Source organism: Brachyistius frenatus, unplaced genomic scaffold (genome assembly GCF_029030835.1).
Source record: "Brachyistius frenatus isolate BFR_SWC_R1_liver_20210118 unplaced genomic scaffold, ASM2903083v1 Contig_32, whole genome shotgun sequence".
NCBI classification, from domain to species: domain Eukaryota; kingdom Metazoa; phylum Chordata; class Actinopteri; family Embiotocidae; genus Brachyistius; species Brachyistius frenatus.
Genome location: NW_027210631.1, coordinates 2,834,517 through 2,861,807, shown reverse-complemented (window position 1 = coordinate 2,861,807; position 27,291 = coordinate 2,834,517). Strand labels below are relative to the sequence as shown.

Below are 27,291 nucleotides of genomic sequence, written 5' to 3'. Positions count from 1 at the left end.
CAGAGACAGTTTTATTTGTTGAATTTTTAGACAAGTTTTATTTCAGACAGTGAGGTTATTTCATCAGAGATGTTAGCTATCTGTTAGACTCTGATGGGATATATGCCTCGCCCTGTTTCCTATTTGAAGTCACACTTTTACTAAATATTAAGCGAGGAAACATGGATAACCGTGGATGTGTTTGACACAACAATACCTGACTTTCAGCGTAAATACTGTGGTCAACTTATTGAACGCAAAATGTGGCTTGGGAAAATAAATAATTGAACTAAATTGGTATTTCAGCAACTATTAAGTAGAAATAATGAGAATGAACTATGAATTGTGTTATCGAAGTGCAAGAAATATATTTATACATAAATGGTAGCATTTATGAGCATCAAAATGTAGTTTTCATATCTTTATATGATGAATAATTAAATCCGTATAGACTCATTCAAGTTTCAAATGCGTGCATTTAACATTGGTCTACTATAAATTGAAAACATGATTTTAAGTCTCATTTCTGAAACTCATACTGGTGTTTAAAGTGATTATGGAATCTCACCATGACTTGGGGGCAAAAGCCACAGTGATCATCCTAACAGCCAGTTGGTGGCATTTATAGACATTCACTCCCAAAAGAAAGAGTTTTAGTGTTTTAGGATATCCTAGAAACACACAAAAAAGATATTATTGTAAAGACATAATTTGAACAAAGGTTTTTTTTGTTTGAGAGCAATAAATAAATACTCATGTCTCTCAATAGAGTATTGTTTTCTCACAGGGTTAATGCACATAACCTGAACTTTGGCAGCATGAATGTGTAATAAGGTTATCATTCCTTTCTAACAGGTCACAACCTGAATGTGATTTTTGAATGGGAGCACTTATGCAAACATGAAACGAGCCAATGTAATCTATCAAGGAGCACATAAATAACACGTTCTTTCATAATATGTGAGCTATGATCCAAAACTTGGAGACCACACAAAACTTGAATGATAATATCTACGGTATAATACAAATGGATTTACCTCTGTATTTTGCAATAGACCACAGAAGGTCACGGTAGTCACGGTAGTCACCTGCTCTACGGCTAAAAGTCCAATCTTCTGAGCTCAGGTCATGCTCTATCGGGGAATGTTGTGTTGTTGGTTTCTAGGAAAATACAATATAATTAGAATTTTATTGAGTTTGATTGGAAAGACCAACTGAAATAAATAATATAATAAATAAATTTCAGCTTCGGTTCATCTTGCTTTAAGATATGTGTACAACCTAAAAAATAGCTTCTTTAAACCATTGAGTTCAAACAGCATAAAGTTAATCTGGTCTGAGTTTTAATTGTGACTATACGTTGAGGTTCGCTTGACGGACAGGTGAGAAAGCCAGACTTCACCAAATAAAAAGCATAAAAATGAGCATTTTATGCGGAAAGATGAAGCTGTGACCGACAGTCTGGCAGAGTCGGACTAACTCACACACACAACACCCTTAATATCTAAACATATACAACTTTAAGATGTTCGTCAAACCCGTCAAATGATTACTGGATAGCTTGCCGCTCGCCCACCTACCTCCGAACACAGCTGTTCCGACAGGTGACCATTATTTTGTGCTGCCTGGTATGTGAATAATAAAGGACACAAATTCATACTGACATCTTAATGAACTGGGAAGAACTGGTGGGAAGAATTTAAATACTTTGGCGTAAAAACACAAAGATAGTGGAGGAAGTGGAGAAAAATGTAACTATAAAACGCAGAGGAAATGACTTCAGTTTCCTCAGTGGTAGCTCTGCCCCTCCATCGAAGTGAAAAGTTAAGGTGTGGGGTTGGAGCAAAGTCTGACATTACTTGAACTTGGGCTCCTGCTAGTACAAAGCCAATATGTGTCAGCCCCCAGTCCTGCGTGTTCTTTAGTGAGGCAATAGGAGAAGATGTCAGGCTTCAAGATATTTATTTAACAGCTGCAGAACAATCAGTTTACAGAGCTCTGGGTCCAGACTATGTTTCCCTGACCGCAACAGAGTATGTGTCAGTTCACGAAGTCTGACTGACTGTCTCTCCCTGACCGTCTTCTTGTAGTACAAAAACACAGTGCCATGTGCAGTTGAGCCGTCCTCTGTTGATTTGTTGAGGGGGGTCGTCTTTAGCAGCTTGGTCCTGTTTTATGACTCAGAAGATATCAGAACAATAGGAGGTGAAACTAACGGTTGTAAATCAACCGTTCCGTACGTACCCGGTGTCCTTGTTGTTTTGCACAGCAGTATGCTGACCACATCAGTATCGCTGACCTATACAGGCACAGCCTGTTGCATACGCCTGAGGAGTAATAATTGATTAATACGAGATTGCATATAAGAAATATAATATGGCATACATATATGTTGTATTATTGTAAACATAGCCGAGCACAGAATCGCACAATTCCCCCTTTTGGTCTCCCACAGGAGACCAACAACCGTAAGAAAGAAACGGAACACAAATCAACGCAAAAGAGACACGAGTGCACACAAACAAATCCTACACAACATTCTCCTCATCATCCTCCTCCCTGTCCATCAAGGCCGGCTCCCCTTCCAGGAGAAAGTTGCCCGTCTTTTCCACAGTGGCCACGATAATGCGGCTGCTGCACAATGACCTAATGCAGGGAACACAACAACAGCCGCACAACGCAAAAGCACACAACATCCCTAAAATCGAGAGGAATACCGAGACCACCACATTCTTCTATTTCCCAAACCAGTTTCCTAACCAATCATCCAGAGGATTAGCAATCCCTGACATCTCATGCATTTCTTGGGAAAGAATTTTCAGACCTTCTAAGGCTTTCGTGACCGACCCATCAGGTGCCGTGTTGTTGGCGATATACGTACAGCACTGATCCCCCCGAACATGTGGCACACACCCCCTTTTTCAGCCAACAGCATGTCCAACGCCATCCTATTCTGCACCGTCATCAGCGAGGTCGCCGCCAACTGCTCAGATAGCCTCGCCACCGCGTCCCGTGTGGCATTTGCCAGCCTTCTCTTGGTGTGAATACAGGTGGGATGGTGGTGTTCTTAACTGGGGGAAAGATCCCACTCAAGGTGTCGCAGCCCCCTGGATGCGACTGCATGGTGAGCTCCAGATCCTGTAGGATCTATATCGGGAAACAGCGGAGCAGGGACGGTGAACAGCGTGGGCCTCGCTGAGGAGCATGCAACACAGTCAGACATATTCTGAGACAATGCGGTGGCCGATAGCCAATCTAGCCACGTGTTCTTGTCATTATAGCCGGTGGCGATATGGAGCAAAACGACAGGTGTGATCTTTTCAGGAGGGCTCGTCGCCGCTCTCCCAGATTTGTCAACCGTTACTACAACATATTCCTTGCGCCCCGGGGTAGTGGCGTTCTTTATAGTAACTTTCACCAGTCCTGTGTGATCTTTCCCTTTCTGATGGACTCCAAGCGTGAGATACAGTGATTGATAGGCCGTAAACCCCGTTTACAGAGAGCCTCAGAGCGTTTTGTCCAGGCACATAAGTGCCTTCGTCCAAATGAAACTTGGAACCCACTGAGTCATACCGACGGGAACCCCATGTTTTTGGGCCCCGAGTCCATCCTTGCACGTCCTCCCAGGAGCCACACTGCGGTGGGACACGTGTGGCAATGCACCAATATATGTCATAATCTCTCCAATAATTGGGGTTACCATAACATGAGACTACATCGCATAAATCAAACTTGAACGAAGTGGATGAACCTCTGATGTAATTCAGCTCTATACCCCCGTATTTAGTCAGCCATTTGTCTGCGTGTTCTGATGCTCTGTTTTCCCGCTCCTGGTGTGGCATCGGCCCTTTAAACCACCACAGTATTGACGCCACAATTATTACAGATATTACAAAACATGCACATACCCGCTGCCAGCGTGGCTTCATTGTAACTAAGTTTATATATTTATATATTGGCTAAGCAAAAACTTTCCAGATGTCGCTGTTCAATATCTTCTCTGTATTGTCAGTAAAAATGTTTACTCGCAAGCCCTTGTAACCTTCTTATTACAGCTCATTACCGCTACAGCACTTCACACATTGCATATATATCAAAACACACAATCACAGTTCTTTCGCACAGGTGATTCTTTTTTTTCTTACTGTTGATCCTGATGTTTCAGATCAACTGTTACCTGACCCAGCGTCCGCTGGGGAGGGACTGCTGCCGTGCACTGTGACCAGTGGTACCAGTTCTCTCCTTTGCCGTCCAGCCGGACTGCGTGCGTCGTCCTCTCCTTAACGCTGTACGGTCCGGTCCACCTTGGTTCCGACCACTTCCTCTCGATCACCTTTAGGAGTACCCGCTCCGCTGTATGTGGTGTTCCTGGTTCACTGCCCCCTTTGGTCTCCGTCACGTGTGCAGAGAAACCTGACACCAGAGTTTGTTCGTTGATCATAGTATGGCTTATATTTCATCCAGGAACTTGTTTCGATCGTCACCGGGTTTCCTGCGCCTGGACCCGGAAACTGCTGTCCAGTCCACAGTTCAAAAGGAGGGAACCCTGTGGTAGAATTCACAGAGCTGCGCGCTGCCATCAACGCTACTGGCAGAGCCTCCACCCAGGACAGCTCGGTTTGAGCACATACTTTACTGATTTTACTTTTCGGTGTCTGATTCATTCTTTCTACCCTCCCCTGTGACTGAGGGTGGGAGACCGGGCCAAATGCGTGTTTAAGGCCCAAATGCTTCTCCACCTCTTGTAGATCTTTATTTTTGAAATGGGAGCCGTTATCTGAACCCATGCACGGGTATGTAGTGATTTATCCAGAATTTTATCACTGTTTTTGCATCCTCTTTTTTTTTTTAGCAGGTATTGCCTCTGGCCAGCCAGTGTATGCATCCACGGCTACCAGGAGGTACCTGTGTCCTCCCATGTTGTCTGCCATGTTTATGCCTTCATGTGTGTATGTGATGTGTGGTGCTGTCAGCGTTTTGTTCAGCCTGGTCTGTCTTAGTGATGACATGGTGAACGCTGTAGAATTCACATATGCCACGACTGTGTGTGTGGTGAGTACTATCAGTTGATGTTGCATGACTATGTGTGCCGTTTTCTGCAAAATCTTTGCCACTCCTGCTGCATGTCTTGTGCATGGTGGGTGTCTGTTCTCTGTAGCATCTAGTGTCACACTTACGTACATCAACACCTTCCTGTCACCCCCCTTTTTTCTGAAACAGCACATCATTTGCTGTCTGGGCTGTTTCAGAAACATCCAGATAAAATGGACCTCTGTAGTCAGAGACAGCCAGATCAGAAACAGTGCTAAGAGCGTTTTTGAGTGATATAAACGCCATTTCGGCCTGTGCGGTCCAGAATAAGGCGGCAGTAAGGTTCCTCCTAGTCTTTTGCTCATTACCTTTTCTTTTATTTATTTTATGTTGTGGTTCTATTATTATTTATCTACTTATTCTAATCCGCCCTTCTACTTCTGGTGTGACTACCGCTCTCCTATACTACACTGTCTTTGGGCCCCTGTAAACTTTAACTCTCACGTCTTAAATCTTAGTATTCTCTTATTTTCTTTGATCTAGCTTATCCTTAACTTTGATCTATTAACTTCGGTCTATCTTTTCTATGAACTCATCTCTAACTAATCTCACATTATTTTAAGTTGGTTTATTTTACTTTATTTTATCCAATCAAACAACTATTCTTCTGAGACAGGTACTGTTTCAGAAGTTGAATTGCTTGTTTATCAGACTTCCTGTTTGATTGTTTAACTCATTTTTCCACATCTCTGCCCCTTTGATCCCCTGTAGCCTTCTGTTGTTAGTGTCTCCTATCAGTGATCACCTGACAGGTATGAAAGGAGTTCGAGTCGGTGGAGTCTGTCGAGGTCAGCCAACTGTTTCTGACACCCAGGTTGTCCGTACCTCCTGTACTTGTGGGAGGACGTTTCCCCACCGGATCCGTCTCGGTGTTTTACTGCCTCTTGTCATGATTTCAGTGTGTCATTTCTTTTTTTTGTTTTTATTTTGATGCCTGTTGCTGGTGGTTGCTCCGAGGAGGACTGTTTGTCTCTGTCCTCACTCTCTCTGTCCACTTCTTGCGGTGCAGACATGGTGTTGGTCTGCTGTATTGCCTCCTTTGCTCTCAGGGTGTCTTGACTGTGTGCTGTCGCAAAGTTTCATTTCCCTCTGCACTGGTAGAGTCCTCCTGTTTCCCTCTCTGGCTACCACACCCAAACCCTCTCAATCTGTCCGTGATCTTTGCATAATATCTCTCGTTTTTACTGTGGGTTTGTTTGATTTCTCCCACCTTAGGGCTCTCACGGGGCTGTGATGCAGATTTTGCTGTCTCTAACCTAATTTTCTCCCTTACTCTTCCCATTGTTTTGTGTCCTTTTTACTTATCAGTAGCTTTGCGTCTGATGTCATCTCATTGGAGTCTCAAAAGCTGAGCCTTTAACAGCTCCTCCTCCTGTTGCTTTTTTCTCTGTTATCTCTATGCTATCACTTATCTTAGGTTATTCTTGTTTATTCATGTATTTTCTTCAATCTTTAACCCATATTTGTCTGTTTCTCTTTTTTTTAAATTATTATTAATTGGCTTCCTTAACCATATTGCTTCTCTCTATCTTTTTTTATTATTTTATTTTTAACTATCACTATTATTAATTGTTCCCATTCTTTTATTTATATATTATTACGTTCTGGATTATTCTAGTCATTTGTCTGTCTCCGTTCTAAATTTTTGTTTGTTTTAGCGCGATCTTTCAGCGTTAGTTTTACTCTGTTCTGATTTTATTTTTCGCTTACTTCAATTTTTTTTTCTGACTCAGAGTCTGCCTCTGCTTATGTTATCCTTCTCTCTCAGTAATTTTATTCTGCTCGATAATTTCTGTGTTTAGTCGCTTATTATTTCCTTTTATTTTTTTAGTCTCATTTTCTGCTCTACTCAGCCATGGCCATATTACCGTCATGGCATGGCCCGCGGGAAATCCTTCCTTTTCCTTCAGTTCATCCCATAACTTATCATATTCTCTCATTTCTCTCTTTCTGACTCCCTTGTCACATCCACTACTCAACTGCATCCTAATGAGACCTCACTGTTCTCCTACATTCACTTCTGGGCCACAGCCCCCATACTCCAAACACTCTCGATCAAATTCACCTTCCATCTCCTTTTTAATTTTTTTTTTTTACTGTTTATTCAGTACTGCCACACAGTGGTAATTCAACACACACGTGGAGATTGAGTGTGAATGACTCCTTTAGGTCAATTTGTGGATCTAGTGAGACAAGCTTCTAGGCTGAATAAATTCAGTCCGGTCTCACTCTAGGGGTCGCCCCAGATACCACAAATCTTTTAATTCACGCTCACTTCTTCACCAACACCACCCTTTGTCCCCACAGAACAAGAACTTGCAGAGACTGGCTGTCTCTATAAAACTTGCTTAGTTCTTGGAAGCCACCCACATTTCCCCGTATTTAAATGATTTCAACAATCTTCAATTTCACTTCAACATTGGACTGCAGTGGTCAGTTCTTTATAAGAAAAATTAATGACCTCACACACGTTGTGTCGCCGGGCCTCTTTAAGTTTACGCCTTATACAACGATCTTTTGTTCCGCCTCTAACGGATCCAGGTCTGTAACCCTTGGATTTTTTTGGAGGACTCTAACCTCTCTGGTTTCCAAACCTTTTTGTGGTTCAGACATTGTCTTGGGCCTCTAACCCCCACTCTTTTTTTCGACGGTGGGCCTCTAACCCCCGTCTCGGAGGACTTCTTAGATGTGCCGGCACTGTTGTCACCGTTGACCAGATGTCCGCTGTTGGTTCTGTCTCTTTACTGCCTTCACTTCTCCGTCCTCATCACGTCGGGGTCACCAAATTGTTGGACTTGGGCTCCTGCTAGTACAAAGCCAATATGTGTCAGCCCCCAGTCCTGCGTGTTCTTTCAATAAGGCAATAGGATAATATGTCAGGCTTCAAGATATTTATTTAACAGCTGCAGAATAATCAGTTTACAGAGCTCTGGGTCCAGACTATGTTTCCCTGACCGCAACAGAGTATGTGTCAGTTCACGAAGTCTGACTGACTGTCTCTCCCTGACCCAGTCTTTTTGTAGTACAAAAACACAGTGCCATGTGCAGTTGAGCCGTCCTCTGTTGATTTGTTGAGGGGGGTCGTCTTTAGCAGCTTGGTCCTGTTTTATGACTCAGAAGAGATCAGAACAATAGGAGGTGAAACTAACGGTTGTAAATCAACCGTTCCATACGTACCCGGTGTCCTTGTTGTTTTGCACAGCAGTATGCTGACCACATCAGTATCGCTGACCTATACAGGCACAGCCTGTTGCATACGCCTGAGGAGTAATAATTGATTAATACGAGATTGCATATAAGAAATATAATATGGCATACATATATGTTGTATTATTGTAAACATAGCCGAGCACAGAATCGCACAATTCCCCCGAGCAGCTGTTTATTGATGAATAATTTAGATATCAGCAATGCATGTTAGTGCAGAAGGAAGTTAGAAGAGAAGTTCACCACTTTTTATGTGGATGTTAAATGCAGTCAGTCGAAGCAATTCATTCCCAAATTAATTATCTGTCTTAGGGAACCAGATACTAAATCTGTACAGTCAATGCTTCCTACCTGTGAATTTTTTTTTTTTTTTTTTAAATAAGAGCACAGACGAAAGGTAAAGGTGAATGACTGACCAACATAGTTACACCATTGGTCAGCTGAATGCCTTGACTTCCTTTATCTTTCAAATTAAAAGACCCCATTTCAAATTAAAACGCCTCTAGTACACGCATACACATAAACACACTACATACACATACCTACTATATACTAGATATTGACATGTTTTCTTCACTCATCTGTCCAGATGTTTATCTCCCCTAGGAGCTATTTGACCAAAAGTGAACTAGACTATGAAGGAAAACGAAAACAGTTGCTCAGCCAAGTCCAAACAAAACATTTCCTGTTCGTCTCCTAGACTGCAGACTGACTCTCACTCAATGTTTGTAAGTGTTGGTTGTTGACATTAAAAAATCCAATCACTCATTCTGCAATTTTTACTGAAAGGCTTTTGTAAATACCACAATTTACCATCTAAATAAAATATGTAATCAAAATGTATTCATATTGTGGGCAATTCGCTGTTAAAATACAACTTTTTGTTAGTGTGACTAACAACTGGAAAACATCCAGTCGCGTCAGTAGAAACAAATGTAATGGATGCAACGTTTACCACTCCAGGAAGTAGTCCGACCCTTTAGTAACAGAGACGAGATCTAGTGCGTTTTATTGCTTTCTCGAGATTGTTTTTTAAACTAACTAAATACAGCAAATAGAAACACTAAACTGTTCAGGTAGCTCAGACTTGTTGTAATGAAGATATCCGCCGGAAAAAGATACCGATGCCCTCATGTATTTAAAAAAAAAAAAGATTTTAGCACCGTGTCGTGTTACAACCAGTTGAAACATAATTGGCAAACTATCCGCCGGTAGGATTTTAAATGCGCGACTACCCGTGGTATTACGGTACAGGTGCTCGGAGCAACAAAATGGGACCAAGAGACCCGATTTCACCAGATGGGTCACAATTAACAGGCCTATAACAAGTAAAACAACATTATACTTATATGAAATAAAATTCTACTTATGTATATATATTATATATTATAGAAGGCGGAGTGATATTTCTAGTGATTAGCAGGGTGTGTTGTCATGTTGATTTGAGCACTTTCCAAATGTAGTTGACCAATCAGATCTCCGGGTCGGAACTACTTGTTGTGTAATGAAAAGTAGCCCATCAAGAGTTATTTCTAAGTCATAAAACATTTGATTTGATTATAGAAGAAAGACTTAAAAAAAAAAAAAAAAAAAAAGCATGTGGGAAAAAAATGCCAGCAGTCATCTTTTTTTTAAAATAAATGTTACAGTCAAACTGAGTTAAACCTCAGCACTCTACTGGTAGAACTGGGAGATGTTGGCCCTTAAATGTCTCTGAGAAAAACACACACATGCAAGCAATATTAAAAAAAGAAAGTCACACTGAAAACTGTGTTTCATCCGTTACAAAGAAAAGTAAAAGCATCTCTCGGCCTGCTTTGGTGTCTCTCGGTGACCGGACATGAATCCTGGCCGCCCGTGTCCTGTTAGCGTGTTCAGGGGTCACCTGATTTCCCTCGACATCGCCGAAGAGGACGGTTTTATTTCAGGTCCTTGAATACGAGCAGCGTTATAAAAAAAACTCCACGAAAAATCCGTGGTGGACGGGCGGGTCGAGGTTTCGTGGGATTTCAGCCATGGAGAGGACGTCGTCGGTCATGAGGAAGGCGGTCGGTCCGATGCGCGTCCACACACACCTCTCGCACAGCGGCCCGCTGTCACACACACCGTCGGTCTGCACAAAGACGAAAGAAGGATCGTAATCGTTGCGAACAAAGCGCTTTAGTATTTGTGTTTTGTTCCATCTAAGTTGTCCTCTTACACATTTCATCTTCTGTTTGTGCAGGATGAACGCTGAGCCGGGCGTGATGCAGTTGGGACAGTTTGCGACGGAGCACGGGAGAGGCTGGCCGGCCGTCATCGGGGAACTGGGCATCTCCGACTTGAGAAAGTATTGCTGGAAATAACAAGGAGGTGATTATGAAGTCGGGAGGGAAACATGCAAAACTTTTAGCTGACTGTACAAAACTACCTCTGAAAAACAGGAAATTTGATCTATGCGGTTTTTCCAATAGTTTTTTTTGAATGAACAGACCTTTTATGTGCCGTTTCTAGTTGTTGTTTTTTTTTTACCAGTTTTAAGAACAGTAAATAAATTAGATCATCAAATTTGGATCAAAACAGTAGACACAGACACCTTGGAGTAAGAGGAACGCTGTTTCTACCTGCCTCTTTTGTCCACAGTTGGTTGGCTGTGGTTAATCCAGAATGAATGACTCATAATTGATGCCTTATTTTATTTAATTTTTTTAATACCCAACTTAAAGCCATTTCTTACTGATCTAACTTTCCATTCTTGTGCTTTGTGCCTTGTATTTCAGGATGGCTGTTATTCTTGCTTAATAAGGGCTTTTTATCATTAATGAGAATGATGTCTGGTGAGGGCGAGGTCAGCAACCTAACCGTTTTTGTACATCAAAGTCGATTTCCCAACGAGTTGGCACTCGTGTGCACTCACTGGTTTAATTCATTTTCAGGAGGAGCCCGCAGATGCTTTTAATAAACAGGTTTGTAGCTCTTCACTCTCTGGTACATTATGTTCAATCTCTGACTTTTTTTTTCCTATTACAGTTGGGTATGAGAAAAAGCTTTTCAAGTGGGCCACCTCCACAAACCTTTCCCCACAGGACACACACACACACACACACACACACACACACACACACACACACACACACACACACACACACACACACACACACACACACACACACACACACACACACACACACACACACACACACACACACACACACACACACACACACGCACACGTTGACAGTTTAGATAAAGTGCAGAGAAATGATGCAACTTAACCAACAAGAGTTGAGATAAAGGTGGTTTCAGACCTGCAGCTCATTTAGGACCCACTGAGGAGAAAAACTCGACACTGCTGCATTTTAGTCACGGTCTAGTTTGTTGATTTAAAAAAATATATATATATAAATAAGAGCTTTCTGATAATTTAAAATTAAGCACATTAACTGGGCAAACTAACAGTAGTTAGTTTTAACTGAACCAAACAAGTCATGTCTAATAACAGATATATAAGAGCTTTGCTTCTCATTTAAAAGCCTCAATCCAAACTGTAGCCGGAGGGTTAAGGTTGAGGATATCTATTATCCCCAAAGGGAAATTTGTTCACCAGTCAAAACAGACCAAACATTCATCAGTCTATTACCAAGATCATATATGAAGGCAGCCTGGTGCACAGTGTACTATAATTATTTTGTAACTCTTTTTAATGAAAAGGCAACGACACGATCGCCACCCCACAAACCCTACTCAGGATGTGGCGCCCTGCGACTTCCTTCTGTTCTCCCAAAACATGAGACAAAGTTTCTCTGCTCAAAGTTTCAGGTGCATAATGAAATCACAAATGCACAACACATGTAACTCAGGTGCTGATGTTGATGAGGCCACACAACTTGGAATACACGATCGCAAAGGTCACAGCCTCTCCGCGCTACGTCACAGTGCTGCGCTCTGTTTGCGTGCAACGCCAGCCGTCTCTGAGCTTCTATAATTTCATGTATACGTCTCGCTCAGCTCCGCTCTGATCAGAACACCTCCGTCCACCCTAACAGCAGCCACACCGCCGCTGCCTCACTCTGGCACACCCGTTCAGTCACTACTATTTCATCATTTGCCGGTGATAAAAGACATTAACAATGTCCTGTTTTATTCCGTTAACTGCCAGGAACCTCACAAACACTTCAGTCTACGTTCAACAATTGTGCTCCAGAGGAAATGGATTTTTGTCATCCATTTTCTCACAGCTGTGGTTTTTCCTCTGCACACTTCAAAGACCGCAACAACAAATAATTCATGCAGCTTTCTGTATGACGGCAAAGGAAACAAGAATGTACACAGTGAAATGGACACATTCGGTTACTGCTTTGTTTCTGCCCTAATTGTTTACTGTCTTTGTCTGTCAGACTTGAGTCTCCACATCTGCTCTGGTGAGGTCACAAATTGAATCCACTTGTTAAAGGCAGATCACAGAGCCAAGAAACCATCGAATCAGTCCCCGGTTTAAAAAAAGAAAAGAAAACGCCGTACCCAGGAATTATGACTCCGATTTGAGAAATCATTAAGTAGTTTACTTTAAGCTGGCTGCAGTTGAGAAAGGAAATACAGGAAGTGAAACTCGTCTGTGTGTCTGGAGGAAAAAACTATCCTGAATCAAGTATGAGGAAAGGGACGATTTCACTTCCCTGTAACAGTCTCGTCATCAATGACAGAAGATGGCAGAAGAAAACCAAAATCACAAGAACAAACTTTAACAAGAGCCGAGACGGGATCATCCTGATTAATATCTTGTCGTAGCTTTAAATAAGCGCACATTTGTGCGTCATTGCATTCCAACAATGTGTGCAATAACTTTCTGGCTGTGACTTGATGTAGTCCATATTTGCAGATGTGTTGTGTTTCTATTTTACCCCGGCCACCGTGAGGATCCGGCAGACATTCTTGGGGATGATCAGGGAGGTCTTGGCACGAGTCACAGCCACATACAGCAGGTTCCACTCATCATCAGGAATTTGTGCTGCACAAGAAAAAAGCTTTTTAGAAAAGCTATATTCAATGTGATTCTAAACCCACTTTGAACAGAAGTAACAGAAAACTGAACACAATTACCAGAACATGTGGTTTAAAATATTTAGCAGAAAAAAAGGAAAGAAAGGAGAAGAAAAAAAAGAAAGAAATAGAAGGACAAGGAGAAAAAGAAAAAGGAAAGAAAACAAAAGAGAACAAAAGAAAACAAAAGAAAGCGAAATAAAAAGGTTTGTCTAAATAAAAACTCACTAAATGAGAACTTGGAAAAGTGTTCCAGGTTGTGCCAGGCAGCAGGAACCTTCACAAAGTCATCGTCAACCATCACAGTGTCAAACTCCAGACCTTTGGCCTTGTGGACAGTTCCCACTATGAAGTCTAGAGACAAAGTCAGAATACAAAGGGGGGAAAAAACAGTCATCAATATAAAATACAGTATTTCAAGCTTTTTAAAAATGGACCTTTTATTGCGACAGGAAAACTTCAAAACCCCAGGACAGCTTATCTGGTTACGACAGGAACAGCCAAAATCTATTGCCTCGGGTGACGGGTTTCTTCATTTCCATGAACACAGAGAAGTTGACTTTAAAATGAACTCAAGTGTCAAGCACAGAGATGCAATGACGCACTGCTGGTTTTGTCCTTTTCAAAAGAAAAGCCAACATAAGACATCAGACAATAGCGAAGTCTTCGGTGTATTTTAAGGGATCCATTTCCTGTTTCCAAGCTGTGTAGGTGCACGTAACCTCTTATCATGTGATCTGAGCTAATGAGACATTTACATTTAAAAAAAAAAAATTTTATTTCACTCTATTAATCCCCGAGGGGAAATTTCTTCACTACAGCAGGGGGGCTCTAAGGGGGGGAGCTGCTGCAACAGGCTGCCACTAGCGCGGCGCCAGGTAACCTGACCTGAGGTGCATGTTTTTGGAGTTTTTATTTAGACAAACCTTTTTATTTCACTTTCTTTTGTTCTCTTTTGTTTTGTTTTATTTTATTTTCTTTTGTTTTCTTTCCTTTTTCTTTTTCTCCTTGTCCTTCTATTTCTTACATGCTATTTGTGTGAGTGGAAACAGGTTTCTCAGACTTCTTACTCAAGTTATATAAAGCCTAGGTGTGTGTATGTGTGTGTGTGTGTGTGTGTGTGTGTGTGTGTGTGTGTGTGTGTGTGTGTGTGTGTGTGTGTGTGTGTGTGTGTGTGTGTGTGTGTGTGTCTGTCTGCATGCTCACCTGCTGAGTGAAAGTCGCTCTCCGAACACTGCTCCAGGCGCTTCACCAGCTCGGGAATGCGCTTTCGGTATTTTTCCACGATGTTGAGTTTGCCCTCCAGCTCCCTGTCCTCGGTCTGCGTCACGTACGTCTTCAGCGCCCAGAAGCCGTTCTGATCCGTCTTCGCAAAGCAGCGAATGAAGGGATCCTTGATAGCTGAAGACGGAGCACATTCAACTTTAATGTCCAAGGTTTTTTAAAAGAGACCGATTTCCGTCCTCTTGTGTTCTCTTGCAAATTTAATCCTCAATGTCTGAAATTTGAATGGTGCGTGAACGCATTAATTCCTGTTGATCTCTGAGGCCATCTTTGCTGCGCTAAACACCTGCGTGCTGATTGGTGCAGAGCTGGGTGAGCAGTATAATCTGTGAAAGTCATTGTGCATGAATGTTATGATCCACATTTAGCATTTTATGAATAAATAAATGACTCCTTCCAGCAAGGCTGATTTCCTAAATTTTGTGTAGATACATTTTGCTGATTAGTGACAACAATGAGCTTCAGTTTGTTCCACGGAGCCTCAGAGCTTCTCAACCAGCTGTGGAGGATGCAGCACGGCACTGGTTCAGTCTTCAACGTGTTTGGCAACTACTAATGTCTACGTATACTGATAAAGAAGCCAACACTTCAAACGTAAGAAGACATTTTTTTTTTTGTCTTGGCTTGATTTGCGGAGGTTTTTGCTTGTTTTACGCACTATTATTTCGTCCAATCAGCTGCTGGTCTTGAAGTGTGTCTTCTCTCAGTCACAAGTCCTCCAGGTTTTGGATTATGTGCCCAAATACGAAGGATGGAACACCTGAGCTTTGCGTGGCCTTAAAATGATCCACTTTTCCAACCCCATGTCACTTGTATGAAGCTAATTAGCCTTAAATTCACAGCGGTGAGGAACCACAGGTGGACTTCATCACATCGACCATTTAAGTTTCACAACCACCATTGTTGATGTTTGGAGGAGTATGTTCAGACTTTCTCCAAGTGACAACCTAAATTATGTATTTCAGTAGGAAACTTTTGTTTTGCTAAATGTCAAACATCTATTTATCTAACATTTTACTAAATTGACTTCATGGAAGTTTACTGATAGTTTAACTGTTGAAATACATTTTTGAATTTGTTTCACAGACTTTTGACATCAACACGATACAAGTAGTCTGAGAAAGCCTGATATGTCCCATTTCACAACAGCAGATGAATCACAGGATAAATCCTGCAGTATGTTTATTGTATGAATCTTACGTTTGGGTTGATGGTTCGGCTCTTGCAAACCCGGCTGTGTCTTCTGCATCAGGTGCCAGATGTCCAGGATCTTACCAAGGCCGATGTTAGTGACATCCTGCGGCAAAAAGAGGAATATCATGTTATTTAATATTACATATTATCAGACAGAGAGACAGACGCAACACAAGTGGCTGAATAACATTGTAGGTCATTAGAATTGGAGCAGGGGAAGCAATAACTTGTATGACAACAACAGCACCTGTGTTGTATATGTTTTTGTGAATACTGGTATGTGTGCATTTGCAGTTTCACCATGGACCCGGAACCTGAGCCGGGTGCACGTCAGCATTTTGGGGAACAGAACAATGGAGGCAAAAGTTGATGCGCACTCACAAAATTGCAAATGCGTAAATTCTAGCGGTCACAAAAACGCGTGTAACTCAGGTGACGCAAAATAACTTGGAATACTCGGCTCCATGCACATGACTGTGTTTGTATACAGGAGGAAAGGTTTCTGAGCTTTTTATTAATTGCAATCCACGACGGGAATAACACAAAGACAACAAGAGCCGTCAATACAGGCCGGATACAAGTTGTGTTAGGTGTGAGTTGGTGTAATATGCTGTTAGTGTGGCATTTGTGCGCGCGTGTGTGTAACTATCCACTCACTCCTATGAAGTGGAGGCGACAGTGTGGGTTGGCGTCGGTCAGCCGGACGGCTTCGCTGAACACGCCGTAGTTGCATCTGGACAAGATGGCCGTCGTCCCTCGCCTGTGACTCGCGCCCGTCCTCACAGCCTCGACCACCCTGTCTGCAGCCTCGTCACACACGCCGCCTGTAGAGCGAACGTGTAGCGCGCACACAGGAAACAAAACATTGACTAAGGAATCGAATTATTTTCATATTATGTCCCCGCCCGTCATTACAAATCACGTTGCACTCACCCCCCTGCTTTCCTCCGACAAGAATCTTCTGAACTCTCTTGCAGACTTTGAGGATGGTGGCACCAACGTAGGCGATCTCAGCACCGAATCGAAAGCTCTGGACAGAAACATCCTTTTCATTTTTCTGATTAACACTGAACTGCTGAGAGTAAAACACCCATTACATGTTCATGTGACTTGCAGCGCATGATTCATGATACACTGCCTAATAAAAGGGGATGCAGGCACTGTAGAAAACTTAAGAGCATTAAACGGGGCAACAAGAGGACCTGTGGTCTGTGTTTGAGAGACAGAGATGTTTCCTCTCTGAGAGCTCCTTTGATCTGCCGGGTAGATGGTGATCTACTGGAGAGTCCTGCTTTAGCCCCGTAGCTGGTAACTAGCCTTTACTGTCCACTGCGACTCCGCAGTGATGAGGAGGGGCGGAGAGGCGGAGGGAACATCGTTACGTTGCATGGACCAGGCCTTGTTTCCTCTGTCGGGCAGCGAACGCAGTTTACAGCATTTGGAAAGCAGCTTTACTGAAACTTGGAACTCTTGCGGACACTTTATGTCTGATTACAGAAAGTTAATCAAGGCTGTCGTGGCACGTCGCTTCGTGCTGCTGATGTTACCTCTCACACGTGACAGTTGCTCACTTCCTGCAAAAAAAAGAAATCTTCCTAGAGGGGAAGGTTCGGCCGGGGACAATGTTTCAGGAAGTTATATTTAGTGTCTCTAACAGCGAGAACCTTCACCGCTCCAGGTCAGAGGTTACCTGTGTGCATTTGAGTGTACCTGTGTCAGGTAGTAGATGTGTGTGTGGTCAACAACGCGCAGGGCATTGACGGCTCCTTTGAAGGTGTAGATCTGCTGATGAGGATCTCCGACCAGGATTTTCCCGCAGCGCTGAGAAAGGAGCACGTCCATGATGGCTGTGAAGAAAGAAAAGGAAGAAGTCCCCGTTAATCATCACAAATCTGAGCAGAAATAGCACAGTTTTCCACCAACATGCATGTTTGAGTACCGGGAGTGCAGTCCTGGGCCTCATCGATGAAAAGGGTGTCGTACTGATCAGACAAGTGAGGCTTTGGGTCCTGGAGCTGCCACAGCTTCAGGTAACCTGGCAGAGAAAAACTCCACTGATCACCTGGGCAGCATTTCTTTAAATATTACGGGAGATTTGCTTTCCTTCATTTCACTTCATTTACGGTCAACGTACCATCGTGGGTCATGTAATAGGCCTGCTTCGATCTCTCGTTGAGATTCTTCATCCTGTTCCAGATGTTTTGCGCGTCACGGACAAACAGCTGAGATTTCACAATAAAAGCCTTTCAGTTTAGATGTCATTTAAGAGTATCATGGTGTACATATGTACATACAGTGGCGTGAAAAGTGTTTGCCCCCTTCCTGATTTCTTATTTTTTTGCATGTTTGTCACACTTAAATGTTTCAGATCATCAAACAAATTTAAATATTAGTCAAAGATAACACAAGTAAACACAAAACGCAGTTTTTAAATGAAGGTTTTTATTATTAAGGGAGAAAAACAATCCAAACCCACATGGCCCTGTGGGAAAAAATGTTTGCCCCCTCCTGTTAAAACATAACTTAAATGTGGTTTATCACAGTGAGAGCCATTATCCACAAATGGAGAAAACATGGAACAGTGATGAACCTTCCCAGGAGTGGCCGGCCGACCAAAATCACCCCAAGAGCGCAGCGACGACTCATCCGAGAGGTCACAAAAGACCCCACAACAACATCCAAAGAACTGCAGGCCTCAGTGGCCTCAGTTCAGGTCAGTGTTCATGACTCCACCAGAAGAAAGAGACTCGGCAAAAATGACCCGCATGGCAGAGTTCCAAGACCAAAACCACTGCTGAGCAAAAAGAACATTAAGGCTCGTCTCATTTTTGCCAGAAATGCTGTGGCATGATCTTAAAAAGGCAGTTCATGCTGGAAAACCCTCAAATGTGGCTGAATTACAACAACTCTGCAAAGATGAGTGGGCCAACATTTACAGCTGTAAAAGACTCATTGCAAGTTGTTGCTGCTAAGGGTGGCCCAACCAGTTATTAGGTTTAGGGGGAAACACTTTTTCACACAGGGCCATGTGGGTTTGGATTTTTTTTCCTCCCTTAATAATAAAAACCTTCATTTAAAAACTGCATTTTGTGTTTACTTGTTATCTTTGACTAATATTTAAATCTGTTTGATGATCTGAAACATTTAAGTGTGACAAACATGCAAAAAAAAAAGAAATCAGGAAGGGGCAAACACTTTTTCACACCACTGTATGTAGCATTAAGGCGTTCATACCAGTCTTTCCTCGCTGTCTATGATCTTCGTGGAGCCGCTCTTAAACACGTAGCTGTTGGGGACGTGGTGGATCGAGACGGTCGGGTCCGTTGAGGACATGAAGGCGTTGAGAGTTGTGGTCACCACTTTGGCCTTGGCAAAGCCACCGCGGCCTTTGGGCAGGACGCTGCTGATGGTGAACGGCTTCGCGTTGAAGGTCAGCTTGTCACGAGCTTTGTATCTGTCACAGAGAAGATCACAGAAGTGATGAGGTCACAAACAGGAACACCCGATATACAGCAAGAAAAAAAAAGAGAGAGGGGCTACTACAGACAAGCTAAAGCACGGTTAGCATATCATTTACTATCCCAAACAAAATGTAATGGGCTGAAAACAGTGAAGCAGATCGTGCTCTTTCCATGTGGTAAAACCTTAAATAGACATTTCAAATTCATTACAGATACATAGGTGTCATTCTTAGTCTCTTCTTTTTACGTTGGTACCGCAAGAACACTTGTGACTGTAAAAACACAGCGTGTGAGCATGCCAGCCTGATAACATCAACCAAAACTAATTGCAGTGAGGAATGTGCAAATCTGGAGTCAAATTAATAAAACAAAGCTGAAGGTGTGGGTCAGAACTACTTTGACATCTAAAAAAAAGTTATCTCAGAAGTTTTAATTAATATCAGAAATGACTGATTTGTATAAAAAAGTAATCTCAAAGAGTTCAGATTCATCACTTGACGTTGTCGTGTTAAGTTTGCCAAAGAGCACCTTGACAAACCACAATGCACCTGGTTAAAATGTTTTGTCAACTGGAGAAACTACGACTGAACTGTTTGAAGAACACATAACAGAGATTCATAAAGTAAAGCAACAGAACAAAACAGCAATATCATCCCAAAAGGTCAACTACAGTTTAGGACGTTTCTGGGCTGCTTTGCGTCCTGCCTCCTCACACACACACACACACACACACACACACACACACACACACACACACACGCACACGTACAGACATGCCAAAACAGATGGACATCCTCATGGACATGGAATGCACACCTACACAAAACAGCTGCGGATGCTTTGAGCTTTGAGTGTGTTAGGTCGACAAGAAATGTGGGCTGCTGCTGTTGTCAGTGTTTCCGCTCCCCTACAAAAAATAACATTTTACCCTCATACAGAGGACAGCAAGTCTCACCTCAGTGTGGAATGTACAGTCCACTGAGCCCCAACTTAACCCCTGACACACATAAACACTGCAGAATCACACATGGACTCTGACTTATGAGGATGATCTTTGACACCCAAAAATACACAAATATACATACAGCTGATGAACCTGAACCCAAACGCACACCCAGTCACCTCTGAACCAGCTAGTTACAGCAATATATTTGCTGTAATATCTGGCATCAACTATAATATATATATAATATATACGCAAACACAGCGCTAAGCGTAGACACACAGGCATGTGGCATTTGGAAAAAGAAAGTTGTGGGTTCATACAAGATAAGACAGACACACACACAGACACAGACACACACACACACACACACACACACTCGTCATCATCAGGGGGAAAATTAACTCCCAAGCTGTTCGTAGTGTTTTACAGGATGATGTCAGGCCCAGCAGAAGTTAGCAGGACAGGAGCCCCACACATCAAACATGCAGGGTATATTTGCAGTTTATAATATTCCAAATTTAATAATGAAAGACGTCAAACGTTCTTTCTTTTGTAATTATGAACTGAAAATAAAACTGAAAATCTCGGAGTGCCACGAGGAGCGTGTGAGAAGCCCCCTCCTCACCTCCTCCCGACATCATTGAAGGCCAGCGAGTGGACGGTCTTGCAGTCCACGTTGTTGGGGAAGCGGCGGCGGGCCTCGCGAGCCACCGAGTTGTTGAAGGCCACGTAGAGGAAGCGGAGGTGCGGCCGCTGCTCAGCATACTTCACCAGCGTGGTCGTCTTCCCCGTTCCTGTGTCGGACAGCAACGAGCCGTCAGCCCTTACATAGAGACCCCCGACCTCACGTCACACCCACCACACTCAGAAAACTGATTATTAATCTTTTACATCTGCAGACGACCTATGAGATTCTGAATGTAACACTTTGATGCAACCTAAAAGTGAATGGTAAAGTCTGCCTGTTTCACACAGCTGATAGACGTTATGACATCAACCACCCAGAACAAAGAGATTCATGAAATGGCAAATAAAACCTATTTTCACATTGTATTTCTAAAGCTATACTTCATTAACTTCATTAAAGAAACCTGTCATTAAATAGTAATAACTGAAGGATGTAGAAAAGTGGGTGGTGTGAATTAAGTGTGTAAAGGAGAAGCAGCGCCCCCTGGTGATGTTTCAAGTATTATACAGTGGAACCGATTTATGCTTCTGTTGCACGCAAACAGTATGTGGAGGGATAAAGTAGTCTGTTTACATGTTTACATGAATGCAGAGTTGTTGTTTTTTAACGCTGTCTGTACACTTTTTATAATGGTAATACATGTCATGGTAATAAATAGCGGCAGGATACTTAATAGTACCTTCATTTTTACATAATCATTGTAAAAAAAAAAAAAAAAAGGTAAATCATCAGATTTAATATATTGTATTTGGACTTTCCACTGCACAGAAGACTTAATGAGGAATTTCATGAATAATGTTCTCATGAAATGAAGTTAGAAAATGTACATTGTTGCATGTGTCCATAAAGTGACTGCGCTGGTCAGTGATCTCGTATTTTAGTGTGGAACTGGTTTAGTAAAGGACTGAAGAACGTGGATGCAGTGACTGTACAGCAGCAGCAGTTCTCATGACATTCATTCACTGTACCGGCAAATGCTATGATCTTCACCACGTGATCGTTCTGGATATCATGGCTCAGGATTTGTTGCTGTTCTCTTGTGAGGTGAATCTGTGGCCTCCTAGTAGACACACACACACACACACACACACACACACACACACACACACACACACACACACACACACACACACACACACACACACACACACACACACACACACACACACACACACACACACACACACGGTCTGTTTGAAATGCTGAATCTGCTCATATCTGTGTGCATAAATCAAATCCATGTAGAACTTGCGAGTTAAACTGCAGTATTCAGAGATCAGTCTCTAAGTACTGCAGTTTAACACATCATCCGTAAAATATGTATCATCCTAAATAAAGGATGATACAAAAAAACGAACAAAAACATGTTTGAATTTAGGTTTCAGTATGGACTTCCTGTGTGGATATCAAATGTAAATAAAAAACGAGAATGATTTACAAATCATTCAAACCCACATTTAATTGAAAACAGACCAAAGACAACATATCAAATGTTTATTTTGGTTATTTGGTTATTTTTTTAATAGAAAATATCATTTTGAATCTAATGGCAGCAACAACAGGGTTGTAATTAACTAAATGTATTTGCGGCAAACAATAAAGTAATCAAATAAAATAAAATCTTTGTGAATATGTTTTCATAGCTCGTTTTAAAAGACCTTTAATGAGTGAACCAAATGCTTTTTAAAGGCCAGTTTGCACCAAAGATTCGCAAGAAGATGATTTGAAACTTGCAGCTGCAATATTATGAAAGCTGTCAGTTTACACCGAAGCAATCAGGCGAGACGGTGTCACATCGCCGTAGCAACAACTCTCTGTTCTTCTGTTTTAACTGCTGGGTATCATTTCGAGCATCTTATAACATGAAGGAGGATAGTGATGGTGAGTTACTCTGAACAGTTGCATTTTTAGTCAAAAATTCTATTTTGACCAGCTGACAGTTTACGTCTGACTCGACCGGCTGACTTTTTACGAGCTGTTGAAAGAGGTGATGCGCTTTAAGTTTTAAAACTGCTGACTTGACAAGCTGAGTCTCAGGCGACACTGTCAGCTGGTTTGAGTCGAGCTGAGACGGTCCAGTTCACAGTGCTGCAGCGCTCCGAAACAGTTTCATCTCATCATGAATCTTTGGTCTGAACTGGACCTGCAGACACCCTGAATGAAAACCAGGCCCCGAGTTCTTCCACACTAATGAAATTAGGAATCATAAAACAGTGAGATGCGCTTATTTCTCAGTGAAACGAAGGCTGTTTAAACTCACCTCATTTCCCCAGGGCTGACGGAGAAGGGTCCGTTCTCCAACAGGTGCAGCACATAATAAATGTTGTAGTGAGGCCTGAGGAGGCAGACCAGAGAAAAACAGTCATCGGCTGCCGGCGAACAATGAAGAACGACGGGTGAGAGCAAACCGTGACGGGTCTCACCGATTGCTCATTCTGATGTCGCTCCTTTCTAACGCGAGCAGCATCGTAGCCATGTTGTTCAGGTATTCGGTGATCGCTACGAGCGACATGCAGCCGCTCAGCAGAGACACCAAGGCCTGAACGTCAGCTACGCTCTCACCGAGAATCAGTATTAAGGCCATGGCTGCGTACGGGTTCGGACCCTGGAGATCAGACACAAATGATGCCAGTCATGAAGATCCTGTGAAGCCCACAATGTTACCGGAGATCCTTTATATATTTGCAAATCATACCTCGATGCCAAGGCTGTGGCACCTCTTGATATCAGGGATCCGTAACCTGATGGAGGCCTCCGCCTGGGGGTAAAGGCGATGTTTTTTTACACTCTCCAGAACGTCCTCGGGCCTTACTCGCTCTCTGATCTGATGCTGCGCCATCAACCTGAACAAAACACACACACAGACAGAGACACACACACACACACACGCACACACACACACACACGTAGAGAAACTGAGGTCAGAAAAAAACCCCGTCAAATTTCAAAGGAAATGATGACAAGAACTTCCCACACAAAACACACAATCCAAATTCTGCTCAGATCTTTGTGCCTCAGTTCGTTTTGCTGTGGAGATGTCACCAAATGATTATCATAAAAAAACTAAAATAAATCTCAACAATCAACAATCCAAACTGTCATTGGTTGAAGCCCTTTGTGGACGTATTTTTACTTATTAAGACAAACGGGAGACTTACACAACCAGTTTCCGAAGGCTGTGGTCTCGGGCAGCTTCATCAGAAATTCCGCTACTCTTCAAGATGGTGAACATCTCCTGAACGCTTTCTTTTTCCTTCATCGTGTAGCGGAAATATTTTTTCTTATAGGGCACAAACTGTGAAAAGGAACACATTCACACAAGAAGCAAAAAAACATTGTTCGTTTAGTGAGAAAAACTCCTCTGTTTATCACTTACCAAGAAATAAAAAAAACCTTCAAAGCCGTGTTAAAGCGGGTTATATATATATATATATCTACACATCTCCCTTCATTAATTACAAACTAATCCGAGAATAAGTGGTAATACTGGAGAAATTGAGCCGTCAATGTTCAAATTGGAAACCAATTCTGAGGCAGAAGAAGAGCAAACTGGACACCGACAAGCCGATGTATCAGCATGATAATATGTCTTATGTATCGCTGTCTATGATGTTAGAAATGTAACAGCAATAGAAAACATGAACCTCCAGCTGGACTACATCAACAAACAGCCTTAATGTTGGACAAACTTGGTCATCGTCACACAGGTTGACGTGATTGGTTCCTTGTGTGCTGCGGGACCTTCCATGATTCACTGACTTCACTCCTTCTCTCTCCCATAGCTTTGTTTCTTGTTTGTTATCTCTCTATGCAGTTCTCCTTGCTCACATAGTGGAGTGCTTTGTTGTTGTTGTTGTTGCAGGTATCCCTGTAGCTGCATGTTTCCGGTCTGCGATGACCGGACCCACCGATAGTTTATTGTCTTGGATCTCTATGCTGTTCTTTTCTCTCTCCACTCTCCTCTCCACCCAGTCGATCGCCCGCCTCTGAGTCTGGTTCTGTTGAAGGTTTCTTTCTGTTGAAGGAGAGTTTTTCCTCCCGGCTGTTTCTCACCAGGGAATTGTTGAGTTGTTGGGTTCCTTTACTATATTAAGTACCTTGAAATAACTTGAGTTGTGATTTGTCTCTATGTAATAAAAAAAACTGAGTTGAATTGAGCTGTCTCACTCTGTATTTTTTTAGATCTGTTCCTGAACAGACATTTGTCTAATGATGTCTTCTAGCATATGAACACATCAAAAGGACATGTTTGCATGGTTCAAAACTTGAATTATCATTTAACATCTGCATCGACCCCCTCAAACACCCTGCAGCTAATATTTGTGATGTAACTTGATGTAACTCTGTTGCTTGTCTTACCATGTTGTCCTGGACGATGTCCCTCCAGCGATGGCAGACCAGGCTCACGTTGCGGTAGAGGTCCGGGGCTGGGATGAGGCACAGTATTTGCATCAGCACTTCCTCTGGCAGATCGTCTATGCAACCCTGAGGTTTCGACAGGACCGTGGAGCTTCCCAGGAGCCCGAAGTGGGCATCGGGGAGGGCCTCTACCTCCTCTTCCTCATGTTTGGAACTGTAATCAAATTCAAAATCTGTCCCAAACATCTCAGCAGTCATTCCCTCCAGATAATCCTCCTCCTTGTTTGCCTCAAACTCCGGCATCATCGCAGCAGCTAACAGACTGTCATCATCAATCTCCTCCTCCTCGTCCTCATTTACGGTAGGTTCTGGCACTAATGGGGTAGCTAACAGGCTGCTATCATCATCCTCATCCTCTTCCACAATCTCTGGCTCTTTGTGAAACAAGGAAGTGGAGGGGTGGGAGGATTTGTGTGGGCTGGAACTGATTACTCCTGTCACAGAGAAGAAGTCGTTGATGCCCCTCTGATGTCCAGAAGGACTTCCTGAGGCCGCCGCTGATTGTGTGACGTTTGAGAGACAGAAACAAAGATTCAGAGTCAATTCAATGAACTCCTGTCAGGGAGAAAAATGGCCTTGTCTGGACTTTCACTGAAAAAACTAACTACATATCTTCATGCAGAATATTTACAGCACATTACCACACTTCCGTCGCTTGGTGGGCGTCCTGGGATAGAGCCTGCGGTTGGGGTCACGGCTGCTCAGCCCCTGGTTAGAGGTGTGAGGTTGGGTGAGGATGTCTGTGCCCTCTGCTCTTCGTCCCAGGCCATCACACTCCTCCGCATTCAGGTGCTTCCTCTTGGCCTTCCCTAGGACAGCACACAACATTCAGCCGTGTCAATGAAATACAAATGACTGTGTCGGGATTGTCTTTATGCGATGTCAGCCTTACTTCAGTTTTCAATCAATCTACAACAGCTTGTAAAAGTGTTCAGGTTTAAGAAAACATGCCAGACTGTTTCAACGTTGGTTTCTCTGTATTCAACAAGAGTTCAATTTTCTTGAGTGATTATAACAAGTGTAAAATCTCCAATCCTACGACACTTGAATTGAGGATATAAATACAATTTAAAGTGCTTTTATACTATAAATTCGACGTTAGTTAGATGGGTGACAAATAAAAGGAAAAAAAACAACAACAACAGGAAGTGTCTTCATAAAGTGTTTGGGCCGCCACAGCCCACCAGAACAGGTTCTGTGAACCCTGACATCGATTCTACAAGTCTGTGGATCTCTAGTGGAGGGACGGATCACCATTCTCCAGAAATATATCCTCTGATTTGGTGTTTTGACGGTGGAGGAGGAGGAGGAGGAGAGAGAGAGAGAGAGCTGTCTAACGCGTCACTCCAAATCTGACAGTTTTTCAATTCGGTTGAGATCCAGTCATCATGTTCATACTCACCAAACCCCTAGTGCTCTATTGTTGTTATCTGCAGTGGCCCAATGTGTCATCGGTTGTTTCACTTGCCAGCATACATAACATTACCTGTCGTGGTTCTAAACCTACCTTTAACAGACACCTCCATCTTCGCGTCCAGGGCGTGCCTCCTTCAGTAACAAAGCCACATGACGCCAACGATGCTGAATTTTCTTTACTGAAGTGATATTTAAAACTTGATTACGCGGAAAGTTTTGTCGCTAAATCATTAACATCAACAAAAACAGACTGGACCCGTTGCGAGGCGGACAAACAGGGTTCCCCGCCAGCTCGTTTACTCGTATATTTACGTGTAAATACTCACATTAAATGTCTGTGCACCGCTAATAACAACAAACTCATTTTACGTTCATATTGATTCGTTTGGAAAACAAAAAACGTGAGTTGTTGCTCAGTTTACTGTTTTTGAGGAAATGTTCCAAAGTTTGTATTGGCGAAGCCACATGATTGGTCGGTTTCTTCTTCTTGGATTTTAATGGCGGCTGATAATACAACGCGGATGCACATTATCGCCACCTACTGGAAAATAGCATCCAACGCTTTCATGTGAAATAAAGTTAGTGGA

The 27,291-nt window shown here is 42.7% G+C and overlaps 1 protein-coding gene across 2 annotated transcripts; it reads right to left on the bottom strand.

The window, feature by feature from the left end:
* Positions 1–9,888: 9,888 nt before the first annotated feature.
* On the bottom strand, positions 9,889–27,150 carry fbxo18 (F-box DNA helicase 1). 2 transcript variants are annotated; one of them, XM_069700131.1, is made up of 22 exons: positions 27,031–27,150; positions 26,796–26,836; positions 25,930–26,097; positions 25,229–25,785; positions 24,028–24,164; positions 23,565–23,712; positions 23,293–23,474; positions 23,130–23,204; positions 21,838–21,929; positions 20,807–20,975; positions 19,009–19,228; positions 17,909–17,996; positions 17,714–17,809; positions 17,485–17,621; positions 16,708–16,804; positions 16,432–16,598; positions 15,781–15,877; positions 14,503–14,697; positions 13,525–13,650; positions 13,158–13,264; positions 10,478–10,612; positions 9,889–10,390 (listed from the first exon to the last, which is right to left on the bottom strand). In XM_069700131.1, exons 1-22 carry the CDS (start codon positions 27,066–27,068, stop codon positions 10,226–10,228), a joined length of 3,237 nt encoding a protein of 1,078 aa, XP_069556232.1. In that variant the 5' UTR covers positions 27,069–27,150; the 3' UTR covers positions 9,889–10,225. The 2 variants fall into 2 exon arrangements, with proteins under 2 accessions (XP_069556232.1, XP_069556234.1); XM_069700133.1 differs by having other exon boundaries at positions 26,796–27,141.
* Positions 27,151–27,291: the final 141 nt, after the last annotated feature.

Coding starts and splice junctions, on each gene's coding strand:
- fbxo18 (XM_069700131.1), bottom strand. CDS start 27,068: ATGAGTTTGTTGTTATTAGCGGTGCACAGACATTTAAT. Junction 21,930..23,129: donor GTCAGCCCTGGGGAAATGAG/GTGAGTTTAAAC, acceptor TGTGTCTACTAG/GAGGCCACAGATTCACCTCA. Junction 19,229..20,806: donor TTCAATGATGTCGGGAGGAG/GTGAGGAGGGGG, acceptor TCTCTGTGACAG/ATACAAAGCTCGTGACAAGC.